Here is a 14,350-nt window from a genome sequence, read left to right on the forward strand (position 1 = left end):
TGTGGGTCTGGAGTTGCATGTAGGCCAGACCAGGTAAGGATAGCATTTTCCTTCCCTAAAGGGAACTAGTGAATCAGATGAAATTTTTCCCGACAATCAATGATAGATTTGTGGCCATCAGTGGACTCTTTATTTCAACTTTTTTTTCTGAATTCAAATTCCACAATCTGTCATGTCCCCAGAACATCTCCAGAATAACAGTCAGTGATAATACCATTAGCCTGCCACATCCCCCTTTTTTTTGGCTGTGTACAGTCTGTACTTTGAATATTATAGACAGCTTGAGGAAGATACTAGGTAAAAACAATGACTGCAGATGCTGAAAACCAAATACTGGATTAGTGGTGCTGGAAGAGCACAGCAGTTCAGGCAGCATCCAACGAGCAGCGAAATCGACGTTTCGGGCAAAAGCCCTTCATCAGGAATTCCTGATAGAACATAGAACATAGAACAATACAGCACAGAACAGGCCCTTCGGCCCACGATGTTGTGCCGAACTTCTATCCTAGATTAAGCACCCATCCATGTACCTATCCAAATGCCGCTTAAAGGTCGCCAATGAATCTGACTCTACCACTCCCTCGGGCAGCGCATTCCATGCCCCCACCACTCTCTGGGTAAAGAACCCACCCCTGACATCTCCCCTATACCTTCCACCCTTCACCTTAAATTTATGTCCCTTTGTAACACTCTGTTGTACCCGGGGAAAAAGTTTCTGACTGTCTACTCTATCTATTCCTCTGATCATCTTATAAACCTCTATCAAGTCACCCCTCATCCTTCGCCGTTCCAACGAGAAAAGGCCGAGAACTCTCAACCTATCCTCGTACGACCTACTCTCCATTCCAGGCAACATCCTGGTAAATCTTCTCTGCACCCTCTCCAAAGCTTCCACATCTTTCCTAAAGTGAGGCGACCAGAACTGCACACCGTACTCCAAATGTGGCCTAACCAAAGTCCTGTACAGCTGCAACATCACCTCACGACTCTTGAATTCAATCCCTCTGTTAATGAACGATAATACTCCATAGGCCTTCTTGCAAACTCTATCCACCTGAGTGGCAACCTTCAAAGATCTATGTACATAGACCCCAAGATCCCTCTGTTCCTCCACCTGACCAAGAACCCTACCATTAACCCTGTATTCCGCATTCTTATTTGTTCTTCCAAAATGGACAACCTCACACTTGGCAGGGTTGAACTCCATCTGCCACTCCTCAGCCCAGCTCTGCATCATATCTAAGTCCCTCTGCAGCCGACAACAGCCCTCCTCACTGTCCACAACTCCACCTATCTTTGTATCATCTGCAAATTTACTGACCCACCCTTCGACTCCCTCCTCTAAGTCATTAATAAAAATTACAAACAGCAGAGGACCCAGAACTGATCCCTGCGGAACTCCACTTGTAACTGGACTCCATGCTGAATATTTACCATCTACCACCACTCTCTGACTTCAACCGGTTAGCCAGTTTTCTATCCAATTGGCCAAATTTCTCTCTATCCCATGCCTCCTGACTTTCCGCATAAGCCTACCATGGGGAACCTTATCAAATGCCTTACTAAAATCCATGTACACTACATCCACTGCTCTACCCTCATCCACATGCTTGGTCACCTCCTCGAAGAATTCAATAAGACTTGTAAGGCAAGACCTACCCTTCACAAATCCGTGCTGGCTGTCCCTAATCAAGCAGTGTCTTTCCAGATACTTGTAAATCCTATCCCTCAGTACCCTTTCCATTACTTTGCCTACCACAGAAGTAAGACTAACTGGCCTGTAATTCCCGGGATTATCCCTATTCCCTTTTTTGAACAGGGGCACAACATTCGCTACTCTCCAGTCCCCTGGTACCACCCCAGTTGCCAGTGAAGACGAGAAGATCATTGCCAACGGTACTGCAATTTCCTCTCTTGCTTCCCACATAATCCTAGGATATATCCCGTCAGGCCCGGGGGACTTGTCTATCCTCAAGTTGTTCAAAATGTCCAACACATCTTCCTTCCTAACAGGTATCTCTTCTAGCTTATCAGTCCATTTCACACTCTCCTCTTCAACAATACGGTCCCTCTCGTTCGTAAATACTGATGAAGGGCTTTTGCCTGAAACGTCGATTTCGCTGCTCGTTGGATGCTGCCTGAACTGCTGTGCTCTTCCAGCACCACTAATCCAGTATTGAGGAAGATACTGTCTAATTCAATCAGGCAATCACTAGGATGTGCAGCCTATGTGGCTGGCATCAAGATGGCACTGAAATTTATACATGACATTGCTCACTTGTGTGGTAGATAGAACATCCTATTGGATTGATGGCAGTAATTTATTAATAGATGATGTCCCTTGCATTGCCATTACATAGCAGCAACGTGACACACTTAAACTATTCTTCACATTTTTTCAAATGCTTTACCCATTTAATTTGAGGTAGACTAGAACTTCTCATGTCCAAAAATGGTGGTCCTATTTGGGAGTTTACACAATATGCAATGAACAATGATTTGATCAGGAAAGCCATCATCTTAGGGAAGAACTTCGATGCACTCTATTCCACATTGAGCTTTGCCACCCTCAGTCTTAACACTGAAAGATGGGTGAGTTCAGGTTGAATGTTTAGTTTACATCCTTCCTGATTTAAACTCCATCAAAATCAATTGGACATAAAATTGGGTGGCTGACCCAAACCTTGTCATTGTCATTGTTAAGTGAGGCATGCATTCAATCTATAATTAGCTTTGTTATGCTCCTGAAATTTCAGAGCACATATAAATAATGTAAATGTTAAAACTTTGGATTTCGCACAAAACTATACTTTACTGAGCAATGACATTCATTTCCAAATTTGTTAATAAAAAGACAAAAGAATTATTTAAAATAGTTTGAAGAACAGAACTTAAGCACTGCTAAAAAAAATGATACGTTTTATCAACTTTTTGTTTTGCTCTCATCAGGACATTTTGCAAGAATACAAATTCAAGGGCAAACAACACTTAGACTGCATATGAAGAAAATGCTAATGGTTTGACAACTGCAACTCTGATTGGGAGAGGTGTTGCCTTAGCAAATACAACAATTAATGCTGAATGCCGATGAAACTAGTTGTTTCATATTACTACTACAACGCAGTAGTAACCCAACTGGTGTTTGTCATTTCCAGAATGTTGCCTTCAAGCCAAGAAATGTTCCATCACACAAATTAGTAATGTGGGCTGTGAATTTCAATGCTGCTGTGATGCTAGCTATGCAGGCCATGCATCCTAAAGACTGGTGGATTGTATCAAACAGCATGTTCCTTTGGCTACTTGTAACAAGCAAAGTATTACCCATATCCAACTAGTTCACACTTGTAAAACTTGCAACACTGGGTACAACATTAGATGTTATACTGCAATTGGACTGAATAATGTAGCTGAATGTGTGAGGAATTATGCTGACAGCAAATTTAGAATTGTCATTCCGTCTCACATGCAGGTGTTGGAAGCTACATATATTCATACACGGGCCCTTTTTGTTGTAGACAGAAATAAACTGAATATGCAGTATGCCTGTTTTAACTCAACAGAATAGGTGACAACCACTGCTGGCCAATTTCTCAATCAGAAACGCCCTGACCAAACAGAGTCTACCTGCCTAGTTTAAAAGTTAAACAAAGATTGGCAGTTAACCGTCAATCATCACTCAACTGGTGTATTCTCCACAGTAATTCTTGTCCAGTTGCCAACCAATCAACATGCTACTCTTCTGCAGTATAAATACTGGTTTCCTCTTGAATGTGTTTTCTTGTAAAATGTTCCGATGTGTGCAAGATAAAAAACTTCGACAAGAGTGAGTCCTTTTTCAGCAAAACTCAAGGAATTGATTTTGTTGGCTCTCTCTCCATCCTGGAATTGTGAAACAGGAGTGTACCCAAACCGTATTATACTGACTGAGTTTTAACATGACCTACACACAGCCCTAACCTCCTGGGGATCTGTGGGTGAGAGACACAAGTTCTGCTGGATGAAGGAATAAAATTTTTGCCATATACCTTTTAAATTTGTTCAGTTCTCTGGAACTTAGCACAACCCTTCCTGGTACCTCACTACCTGGGAGCACAATAAAGGGAGCAAAGGTCCAGGTAACCTGTTATTTTCTTGACCTCTGCAGCCAAGGACTTTCTGGGCCAATGCTCAGGTAAATCAGCTTCATTGTAGTTTGAAGAAATATCCCAAAGTTTAAAATGATTTCTGATTGTAACATGTAGATTGAGGCATTTCAAAGTAATCAGGCTGGTGGAATAGCTTTGTAAATGTAAGATTATTTCAAATCTTTGCACAATTGTTTTAAAAGCTTGAAATACTGGTTAAAAATTAATGGTTTGCCATCTCGAATAAGACCAGGATCAGAAAAATCAAAACTGAATTAGTTGGTAGGCAGACAGAAAGGAGAGAAGGACACAGCACCAACCTTGCATCTGATAGGAATATGCTGTCTGGCCTGGTTGGGGAGCAGCAAATCCTGGACTGTAGCTGAGGCATCCTGTCTGCAATGCAGATTGTGCTTGTGGAAGTCCCCCTTCTGTCTTAATTCCTGATAAGAGTGCACACAAACTGGTTTAAATTTGAAATTTTCTAACATTGCTTCTTGAAATGAAGCTTAAATTTCTTTGGTGTACATTGAGGCAACTGACTAAACAAAATAACCATCGTACTAATAATTAATTGAGTACAACCTCAGAGAAGTGCCTTACCATAAGCGGGCAATCCATAGTGCTGGCCTGTCTGAGAATACGCAGCATAGACTGCAGGCTGCTGCATTCCTGAATACTGGGTTTGTCCAGCATAAGCTGTCATTGATTGTACTGCTGGTGTGGAAAGAATGTGTGGGTATGGCCTGTGGAGAACAGAAAGCTATGTCAAGCTGCACATTACAAAGAGAGAAAAGGCAAGCTTATATCCACATTACAGAGCTAAACAGTGACATTGAGCCTTTATTCCCCCCTCTGGAAAATTTCTATGGGATTACTTCGTGATGTCAAGTTATTTGGGAAAAGCATCAATGCCAATCTTATAATTCCAACAAATCAAAGGGAGACAAGCTTTAGTGGGACAGGGGTCTGTCAGGTCAAAGTGGTGCTGTTGAGATCAAAGTGCAGGCTTTGGGTTTTGCTAAGAAGAATGAGGCAAGGTATGGTCTTGTCTTTTCTTCTAATCCAATTGCTACTTGGTGGGTAGTAATAGCAGGTAGAGCAGTGGTCTGCTCCTCCTGTGAGACATGTGTGATCAGGTGGAAATGAAATGCCCCTGACTAGTATGTTGCCTGAATTGGTTGGAGCAGTAGTAAGGGACATACACAAGGCTGAAAGTTTTATCAATAAGAGTTTCAACAAAGGTTCAGCCAGAAAGATAGGTGACCGTCAGGAGGGACAGGCAGGTCATATTGGAGTCTCCTAAGGCTATTCCCCTCTTCATACAGGTATAACATTCTGGATGTTGTTGGAGTTGGGTGGGGGGGGGGGGATGGATTGCCACTCAGGGGAAAGCAATAGCAACAGCCACATCAGTGGTACCACAATAACCTGTGGGAGATAGAGGAATCGATATGTCGGGCAGATCATGGTAAGAGGGTTATTGTAGTGGATGATTTTAACTTGCCCAATATTGATTGGGACCTCCTTCATGTCAGGGGCTTAGACAGGTGAGGATTTGTTAGTTGCATGTAGGTGGGTGTTTTGAAACAACATGTCAATTGTCCAACTAGGAAAGGGGTCACACTAGACCTTGTACTGGGAAATAAGCCTGGCCAGGTTATTACAGTTTCAGTGGAGGTGCATTTTAAGACCATAAGACATAGGAGTGGAAGTAAGGCCATTCGGCCCATCGAGTCCACTCCGCCATTCAATCATGGCTGATGCGCATTTCAGCTCCACTTACCAGCGTTCTCCCCGTAGCCCTTAATTCCTCTAGACAACAAGAATCTATCAATCTCGGCCTTGAAGACATTTAGCGTCCCGGCTTCCACTGCACTCCGTGGCAATGAATTCCACAGGCCCACCACTCTCTGGCTGAAGAAATGTCTCCGCATTTCCGTTCTGAAATGACCCCCTCTAATTCTAAGGCTGTGTCCATGGGTCCTAGTCTCCTCGCCTAACAGAAACAATTTCCTAGCATCCACCTTTTCAAAGCCATGTATTATTTTGTACGTCTCTATTAGATCTCCCCTTAATCTTCTCAACTTCAACGAATACAATCCCAGTATCCTCAGCCGTTCCTCATATGCTAGACCTGTCATTCCAGGGATCATCCGTGTGAATCTCCGCTGGACACGTTCCAGTGCTAGTATGTCCTTCCTGAGGTGTGGGGACCAAAACTGGACACAGTACTCCAAATGGGGCCTAACCAGAGCTTTATAAAGTCTTAGTAGTACATCTCTGCTTTTATATTCCAACCCTCTTGAGATAAGAGACAACATTGCATTCGCTTTCTTAATCACGGACTCAACCTGCATGTTTACCTTTAGAGAATCCTCGACTAGCACTCCCAGATCCCTTTGTGCTTTGGCTTTATTAATTTTCTCACCATTTAGAAAGTAGTCCATGCTTTTATTCTTTTTGCCAAAGTGCAAGACCTCGCACTTGCTCACGTTAAATTCCATCAGCCATTTCCTGGACCACTCTCCCAACCTGTCTAGATCCTTCTGTAGCCTCCCCACTTCCTCAGTACTACCTGCCTGTCCACCTAACTTCGTATCATCGGCAAACTTCGCTAGAATGCCCCCGGTTCCCTCATCCAAATCATTAATATATAATGCGAACAGCTGTGGCCCCAGCACCGAACCCTGCGGGACACCGCTCGTCACCGGCTGCCATTCTGAAAAAGAACCTTTTATCCCAACTCTCTGCCTTCTGGGAACAGTGATAATAATTCCAAAAGTTTTAAGATAGTTATTGAAAAGGATAAGATTGATCCTTGTGTGAAAGCACTAAATTGTGGGGGAGAAGGCTAATTGCAACAGTATTTAGCAGGAACTGGAGAAATTAGATTGGGGTGGCTGTTTTAGGGAAATTCATATCTGATGTGGAAGTTTTTTAAAGGCTGAACGATCAGAGTTCAGGACCAGCATGTTCCTGAGAGGATGAAAGATAAGGATAACAAGATTCAAGAACCCTGGATAACAAGAGATATTGAAACTTTTGTTGAAAAGGAAAAGGAAACATTTGTAAGGTTTAAAAAACTGAAATCAGACAAGGCCCTTAAGGAATATAAAGGAAGAAGGAAAGAAATTAGACAAGGAATTAGGAGGGCTAAAAGTGACCACAAAATTTCTTGGCAAGTAGGATTAAGGAGAAACCCAAGGAATGTTATACATATATTAGGAGGAAGAGGGTAGTGAGAGAAAATGTAGGTCCACTCAAGAATAAAGGAGGGAATTTATGCATGCAGTCAAAGGAATTGGGTGGGATCCATGATGAGTACTTCGCTTTGGTACTTCAGAGGAGAAAAACATGGATGATGATAAGATTAGGGAGGGGTATATTGATATTCTGGGGCATGTCGATAGTAAGGAGAAAGTGCTGATGTTTTGATAAACATTAAGGGAGGTAAGTCCCCAGGACCCATCCCAGGATATTAATGGGCTGCAGAAGTGCTTTGTTAGAGATCTTTGTATTCTTTTTACCAACAGGTAAGTGATGAACAGTTTGTGCTAATCCTTTATTTAAGAGGGTAGACAGGGAAAATCTTGGAAATTTTAACTCAGTAAGCCTTACATCAATGGAATTTATTGGAAAAGCTTCTAAGTGACCAGATTTAATCGATTTGGGAAAATAAATGGACATTGTAGGGATAGTCAGCATGCATTCTGTGGGGAAGGTCTTCTCTCACAAATTTGATCAAGTTTTTTGAGGAAGTGGTGGGTAACGTATTGGAGAGGATTCCGAAAGACAGGGTTCATGATTACTTGGAAAACTATAGTTTGATTAGAGATAGCCAGCATGGCTTTGTGAGGGGCAGGTCATGCCTCACAAACCTTATTGAATTTTTTAGGGATATGACAAAACATGTTGATGAAGGTAGAGCAGTGGATGTGGTGCTGAGAAAGGCATTTGATAAGGTTCCCATGGTAGGCTCATTCAGAATGTAAGGAGGCATGGGATACAGGGAAACCTGTCTGTCTGGATACAGAATTGGCTGGCCCATAGAAGACAGAGGGTGGTCGTAGATGGAAAGCATTCAGCCTGGAGCTCGGTGACCAGTGGTGTTCCGCAAGGATCGGTTCTGGGACCTCTGTTCTTTGTGAGTTTTACAAATGACTTGGATGAAGATGTGGAACGGTGAGTTAGTAAATTTGCTGGTGACACAAACGTTGGATAGTGTGAAGGGCTGTTGTAGGTTGCAACGGGACATTGACAAGATGTAGAACTGGGCTGATATGTGGCAGATGGAGTTCGACCTAGAATAGCGTGAAGTCATTCATCTTGGAAGGTTGAATTTGAATGCAGAATACAAGATTAAAGGCAAGATTCTTGGCAGTATGGAGGAACAGAGGGATCTTGTGGTCCATGTCCATAGATCCCTCAACATTGTTATCCAAGATGATAGGGTGTCAAGAAGGCATACGGTGTGTTGGCTTTCATTAGCAGGGTATTGAGTTTAAGAGCCACTAAGTTATGCTGCAGCTCTGTAGAGCCCTGGATAGACTACATTTGGAATATTGTGTTCAGTTCTAGTCGCCTCATTATAGGTAAGATGTGGAAGCTTCAGAGGCAGTGCAGAGAAGATTTACCAGGATGTTGCCTGGACTGGAGGGCATGTCAATGTAAGAATGGTTGAGGGAGCTAGGGCTTTTCTCATTGGAGCGAAGAAGGATGAGAAATGACTGATAGAGGTGTACAAGATGTTGAGAGACAGAGTAGATAACCAGAGACTTTCCTAGAGAGTAGAAATGGCTGTCATTAGTGGTCATAATTTTAAGGTGATTGGAGAAAGTAATCAGAAGTAAGTTCTTTATGCAGAGAGTGGTGGGTGCGTGGAACGCACTGCCTGCCGTCATGGTAGAGGCAGATACATCCGGGACATTTAGGCGACTCTTGGATAGGCACATGGAAAATAGTACAATGCAGGGTATGTAGGTTAGTCTGATCTTAGAGTATGATAAAAGGCCGGCACAACATCAAGGGCTGAAGGGCCTGCATGTGCTGTAATGTTCTATGTTCTAAGTGACAAATTGATGAGGGTAAGGCAGTCTACATTGACTTTACTAAAGCCCTTGACAAAGTCCCTCATGGTAGGCTTGTCCAGAAGATTTAAATCTAGATTAAATGGGATCCATGGGGAGTCGGTGAGTAGGATACAAAATTGGTTTGCTTACAGAAGACAGTGGGTAGTTGTGGAGTGGTATTTTTCTGACTGGAAGTCTGTGACATGCAAGGATCAGTGCTTGGACCTCTGTTGTTTGTAATATATTATATATATATATATATATATATATATATATAATTACTTGGATGAAAATGTTGATGGTCTGATTAGTAAGTTTGCAGATTGGTGGAGTTGTAGATACTGAGGAAGCTTGTCAAAGGATACAGCAGGATATAGATCAGTTAGAAAGTTGCACAAAGAAATATCAGATAGACTTTAATCCGGACAAGTGTGAGGCAATGCATTTTGGGATGTCAAATGTAAAAAGAAAATAAACTGTAAATGGCAGGACCCTTAAGATCATTGATAGACAGAGGAATCTTTGGGTACAAGTCCATAGATCCCTGAAAGTTTCAATGCAAGTAGATAAGGTGGTAAAGAAGGCTGACAGTGTGCTTGCCTTCATAGGTTGGGGCATTGGATATAAAGGTTAGCATGTCATGTTGCAGCTCTATAAAGCTTTATGTTAGGCCACATTTAGAGCATCATGCGTGGTCTGGTCAACACACCATTGGAAGGTTTTGGAGAGAGTGAAAACAAAAACACTGCCTTGATTGAAGCATATTAGCTCTAAGAAGAGGTGGGACAAACTTGGATTGTTTTCACTGAAGGGTTGGAGGCTGAGGGGTTACTTGATAGAAATGCATAAAAATATGAGAAGTATGGATAGGGTGGAAAGTCAAACCTTTTCTCCAGAGTGGAAACATAAAACACTACAGGGCATAGATTTAAGGTGAGAGGGGAAAACTTCAAGCACACTAGACAAACGAATAACAATAAGAAGAGGGGCTGAAGGTGTTATATCTGAATGCACTCAGTATGAGGAATAAGGTAAATGAGCTTGTGGCGCAGATCAAAATTGGTAAGTGTGATGTGGTGAGCATCACGCGGACATGGCTGCAAGGGGATCAGGATTAGGAGCTGAAAATTCAAGGATATATACCCTATTGAAAAGATAGGCAGGTGGGCAGAGAGGGTGGGGTTGCCTTACTGGTAAGAAATTAAGTCAAGAGCAAGAATCTGTGCGGGTAAAATTGAGCAACCGCAAAGGTGAATAAACCACAGCTGCAGTTATGTACAGGCCTCCAAATAGTAGCCAGGAGCTAGAGCACAAAATACACCAGGAGATAGAAAAGATGTGTAGGAAAGGCAAAGTTACAGTGATTATGGGGGATTTCAATATGCAGGTAGAGTGGGAAAATCAGGTTGGAAGTGGATTGCAACTAAAGGAATTTGTGGAATGTCTATGTGATGGCTTTTTGGAGCAGCTTGTGGTGGAGCCCACTAGGGAATAGGCAATATTGGATTTAGTGTTGTGCAATGAGGCAGACTTGATAAGGGAACTTAAGGTGAAGGAACTCTTAAGAGGCATGGTACAGGTTCGATGAGGCAACCATGGCTGACTAGGGAAGTCAGGGATAGCATAAAAGCAAAAGAGAAAGCATTTAATGTGGTGAAGGAGAGCAGGAAGCCAGAGGATTGGGAAGCTTACAAAGACCACAGAGGGCAACAAAAAAAGTAAATAAGGAGGGAGAAGATTAAATAAGAGGGTCAGCTATCCAACAATGTAAAAGAAAGACTGTAAAAGTTTCTTTAGATACATAAAGGGCAAAAAGAGAGGCAGAAGTAGACATTGGGCCACAGGAAAATGACGCTGGAGAGATAGTAGTGGGAAACAAAGAAAAGGCTTAGGAGTTGAATAATTACTTTGTGTCGGTCTTCAGGGTGATAAACACGAGTAATATCTCAAAAATTCAAGAGAATGAGGGGGCAGAGCTGAGTATGGTGGCCATCACCAAAGAGAAGGTGCTAGAAAAACTGAATGGCCAGAAGGTGGATAAATCAGATGGACTACATTCCAGAGTTCTCAGGGAGATAGCTGAAGAGATAGTGGAGGCGTTAGTGGTGATCTTTCAGGAATCATTACAATCAGGGAGGGTCCCAGAGGACTGGAAAATCATTAACGTGACACCCCTGTTTAAAAAGGGAGTAAGGCAAAAGACGGAAAATTACAGACTGATTAGCCTAACCTCGGTTGTGAGTAAGATTGTGAAATCTGTTGCGAAGGATGAGATTTCTGAATACTTGGAAGTGTATGGTAATATAGGGCAAAGTCAGCATGGTTTAATCAAGGGGAGGTTATGCCTGACCAATCTGCTAGCATTCTTTGAGGAAGGAATGGGCAGATTAGACCAAGGAGAGCCAATGGATGTGATGTACCTGGATTTCAAGAGGCCTTTGACAAGATGCTGCACAGGAGGCGACTGAGTAAAATAAGGGCCCATGGTGCCAGAGGCAAGGTGTTAGCATGGATAGAAGCTGGCTACCTGGCAAAAAGTAGAGAGTAGGGATAAAATGGTCTTTTCAGAATGGCAGCTGGTGACAAGTGGTGTTCCATAAGACTCAGAGTTGGAACCACACTGGTGAAGGAACTGTGGGCATTCTGGCTATATATGCAGATGATACAAAGATAGGTAGAGGGACAGGTAGCATCAAGGAGGCAGGGAGGCTGCAGAAGGATTTGGACAGGTTAGGAGAGTGGGCAAAGAAGTGGCAGATGGAGTACAAAGTGGGAAAGTGAGAGGTCATGTACATTGGTAGGAAGGATAGAGGTAAGGGCTATTTTCTAAATGGGGAGAAAATTCAGAAATCTGAAGTGTAAAGACTTAGAGCTCTAGGAGAAAGTGAGGACTGCAGATGCTGGCAATCAGAGCTGAAAATGTGTTGCTGGAAAAGCGCAGCAGGTCAGGCAGCATCCAAGGAGCAGGAGAATCGACGTTTCTAGCATGAGCCCTTCTTCAGGAATGAGGAAAGGGTGTCCAGCAGGCTAAGATAAAAGGTAGGGAGGAGGGACTTGGGGGAGGGACGTTGGAAATGCGATAGGTGGAAGGAGGCTAAGGTGAGGGTGATAAGGTGAGGGTGATAGTTGGGACTGAGGCAAGGTGGGGGGGAGGAGAAATGAGGAAACTGGAGAAATCTGAGTTCATCCCTTGTGATGGGAGGGATCCTAGGCGGAAGATGAGGCGCTCTTCCTCCAACTGTCGTGTTGCTTTGGTCTGGCGATGGAGGAGTGTTGGGACAAGGTGGGGGGAGGGGAAATGAGGAAACTGGAGAAATCTGAGTTCATCAGATTTCATTAGAATTCATTTGAGCTCGAGTCCAGGATTCTCTCAAGGTAAACTTACAGGTTGAATCAGTAGTTAGGAAGGCAAATGCAATGATGGCATTTATTTTGAGAGGACGTGAATATAAGAGAAGTAGTGTACTTCTGAGGCTCTATAAAGCTCTGGTCAGACTACATTTGGAATATTATGTGTAGTTTTAGGGCCCATATCTCAGAAAGGTTGTACTGGCCCTGGAGCATGTTCAGAGGAGGTTCACGAGAATGGTCCCAGGAATTAAAAGCTTAACATATGAGCAACATTTGAGGACTCTGGGTTTATACTGGATGGAGTTTAGAAGGATGAGGGGGGAATCTAATTGAAACATACAGAATACTGAATGACCTAGACAGAGTGGATGTCAGAAGATGTTTCCATTGGGAGGAGAGAGTAGGACCCGAGAGCACAGGCTTTTAGTAAAGGGAAGACCTTTTAGAATGGAGATGAGGAGAAACTTCTTCAGCCGTAGAGCAGTGAACCTATGGAATCCATTTCCACAGAATGTTATGGAGGTCAGGTCATTGAGTATATTTTGAGGATCAAGGGTTATGGGGAGAATGCATGAGATGGGGTTGACAAACGTATCAGCCATGATTGAATGGTGGAGCAGACTCAATGGACTGAATGGCTTAATTTCTGCTCCTAAGTCTTGTGGTCTTATGGGAAAAGTTCAAAGAAGATGTGTGAGGCATGTTTTTATTACACAGAGGATGATGGGTGCCTGGAATGTACTGCCAGAGGAGACAATAGAAGCAGTTATATTAGCAATGTTTAAGTGGCATTTAACCAGACACATGAACATGAGAGGTACAGATGGGAATGGCATCATGGTCTGTACGTACGTGGTGGGCCGAAGGGCCTGTTCTATGTTCTCAAAACATAATATTGTTTTATTTGATGCCATTATCAGAAATAACATAGAAGATGTGGTTTTCTTGAGAAATTGTAATAATAGAATCCAGGCAGAGACACAATTCTGTTTGCATATAAATCTATGTATGAATAAAGATGAGGAAAACATTCCATTTCAACGACAAACTGTTTTTTGTACTTACTTGGAAGGATAGAGCTGTGGTGAGTATTGGTGTATTCCTCTTGGACTATAGCCACTACTTGTTATTACTACAGGAAAAAGAAAAGACATGTGAAACATTAAATGACAAGCAGAACAAATGCATTTTGATTTTGTGGCACAAACTCAAGTAAAGCAGGTGTGAGATGACAAAATAAACTTTAACAGTTAGGCATCTGCAGAATTAAGTGCATGATGCATGAAAAATAAAATTTAACATGGTTAAAGGAATTGCAACAAACACAGATTAAAACGTCAGTAAAAATGTCGGTAGGAATATAAAAATACTAGATTTTATGTTGTACTGATTGCATGCATTAGTCCTGCCATATTGTTGCAGCTGGAATTCAGAAGATACAAATGGAATATGGGTTTGAAGGCCTAAATATTGACCTGCAAGAGTCTAGGTTCAAAAATTTTAAGTTAGTTCTCATACTGTATGTTATTACCTGTGAAAATTCAACTTCTGAGAGGTGCAGTCGTAAACTTTCAAGCAATGAACAGCTCAGTTTCAACTGCGGTGTGGGGATAGCTGAGGCTGGCAACAAACTCACAAATCATGTCACCCTACTCCTATGCCCCTACCACAGTGTAAAGCCAAGGAGACTTTAAAAGTGGGATCTCAATGAACTTATCCAACACTGACTCGCACCCTAAACCTGATGGGAATCATTATGTGCTCGAACGGCAGTTTTGGGATTCTGGTGGCAGGACATTGCTG

General features: G+C 42.6%; 1 protein-coding gene across 25 annotated transcripts in view; it reads right to left on the reverse strand.

Annotated features, from left to right (window-relative positions):
* eya4 (EYA transcriptional coactivator and phosphatase 4) overlaps positions 1 to 14,350 on the reverse strand; it is a 621,540-nt gene that overhangs the window by 122,583 nt on the left and 484,607 nt on the right. For all 25 annotated transcript variants that reach the window (XM_072553780.1, XM_072553791.1, XM_072553781.1 and 22 more), the window contains 3 exons: positions 13,613 to 13,679; positions 4,728 to 4,870; positions 4,445 to 4,567 (listed from right to left, as the gene is read on the reverse strand). In XM_072553780.1, the coding sequence (XP_072409881.1) occupies positions 4,445 to 4,567; positions 4,728 to 4,870; positions 13,613 to 13,679 (333 nt within the window). The remainder of the gene's footprint in view (positions 1 to 4,444; positions 4,568 to 4,727; positions 4,871 to 13,612; positions 13,680 to 14,350) is intronic.

This window comes from Chiloscyllium punctatum, chromosome 3 (genome assembly GCF_047496795.1).
Source record: "Chiloscyllium punctatum isolate Juve2018m chromosome 3, sChiPun1.3, whole genome shotgun sequence".
Lineage (NCBI taxonomy): Eukaryota > Metazoa > Chordata > Chondrichthyes > Orectolobiformes > Hemiscylliidae > Chiloscyllium > Chiloscyllium punctatum.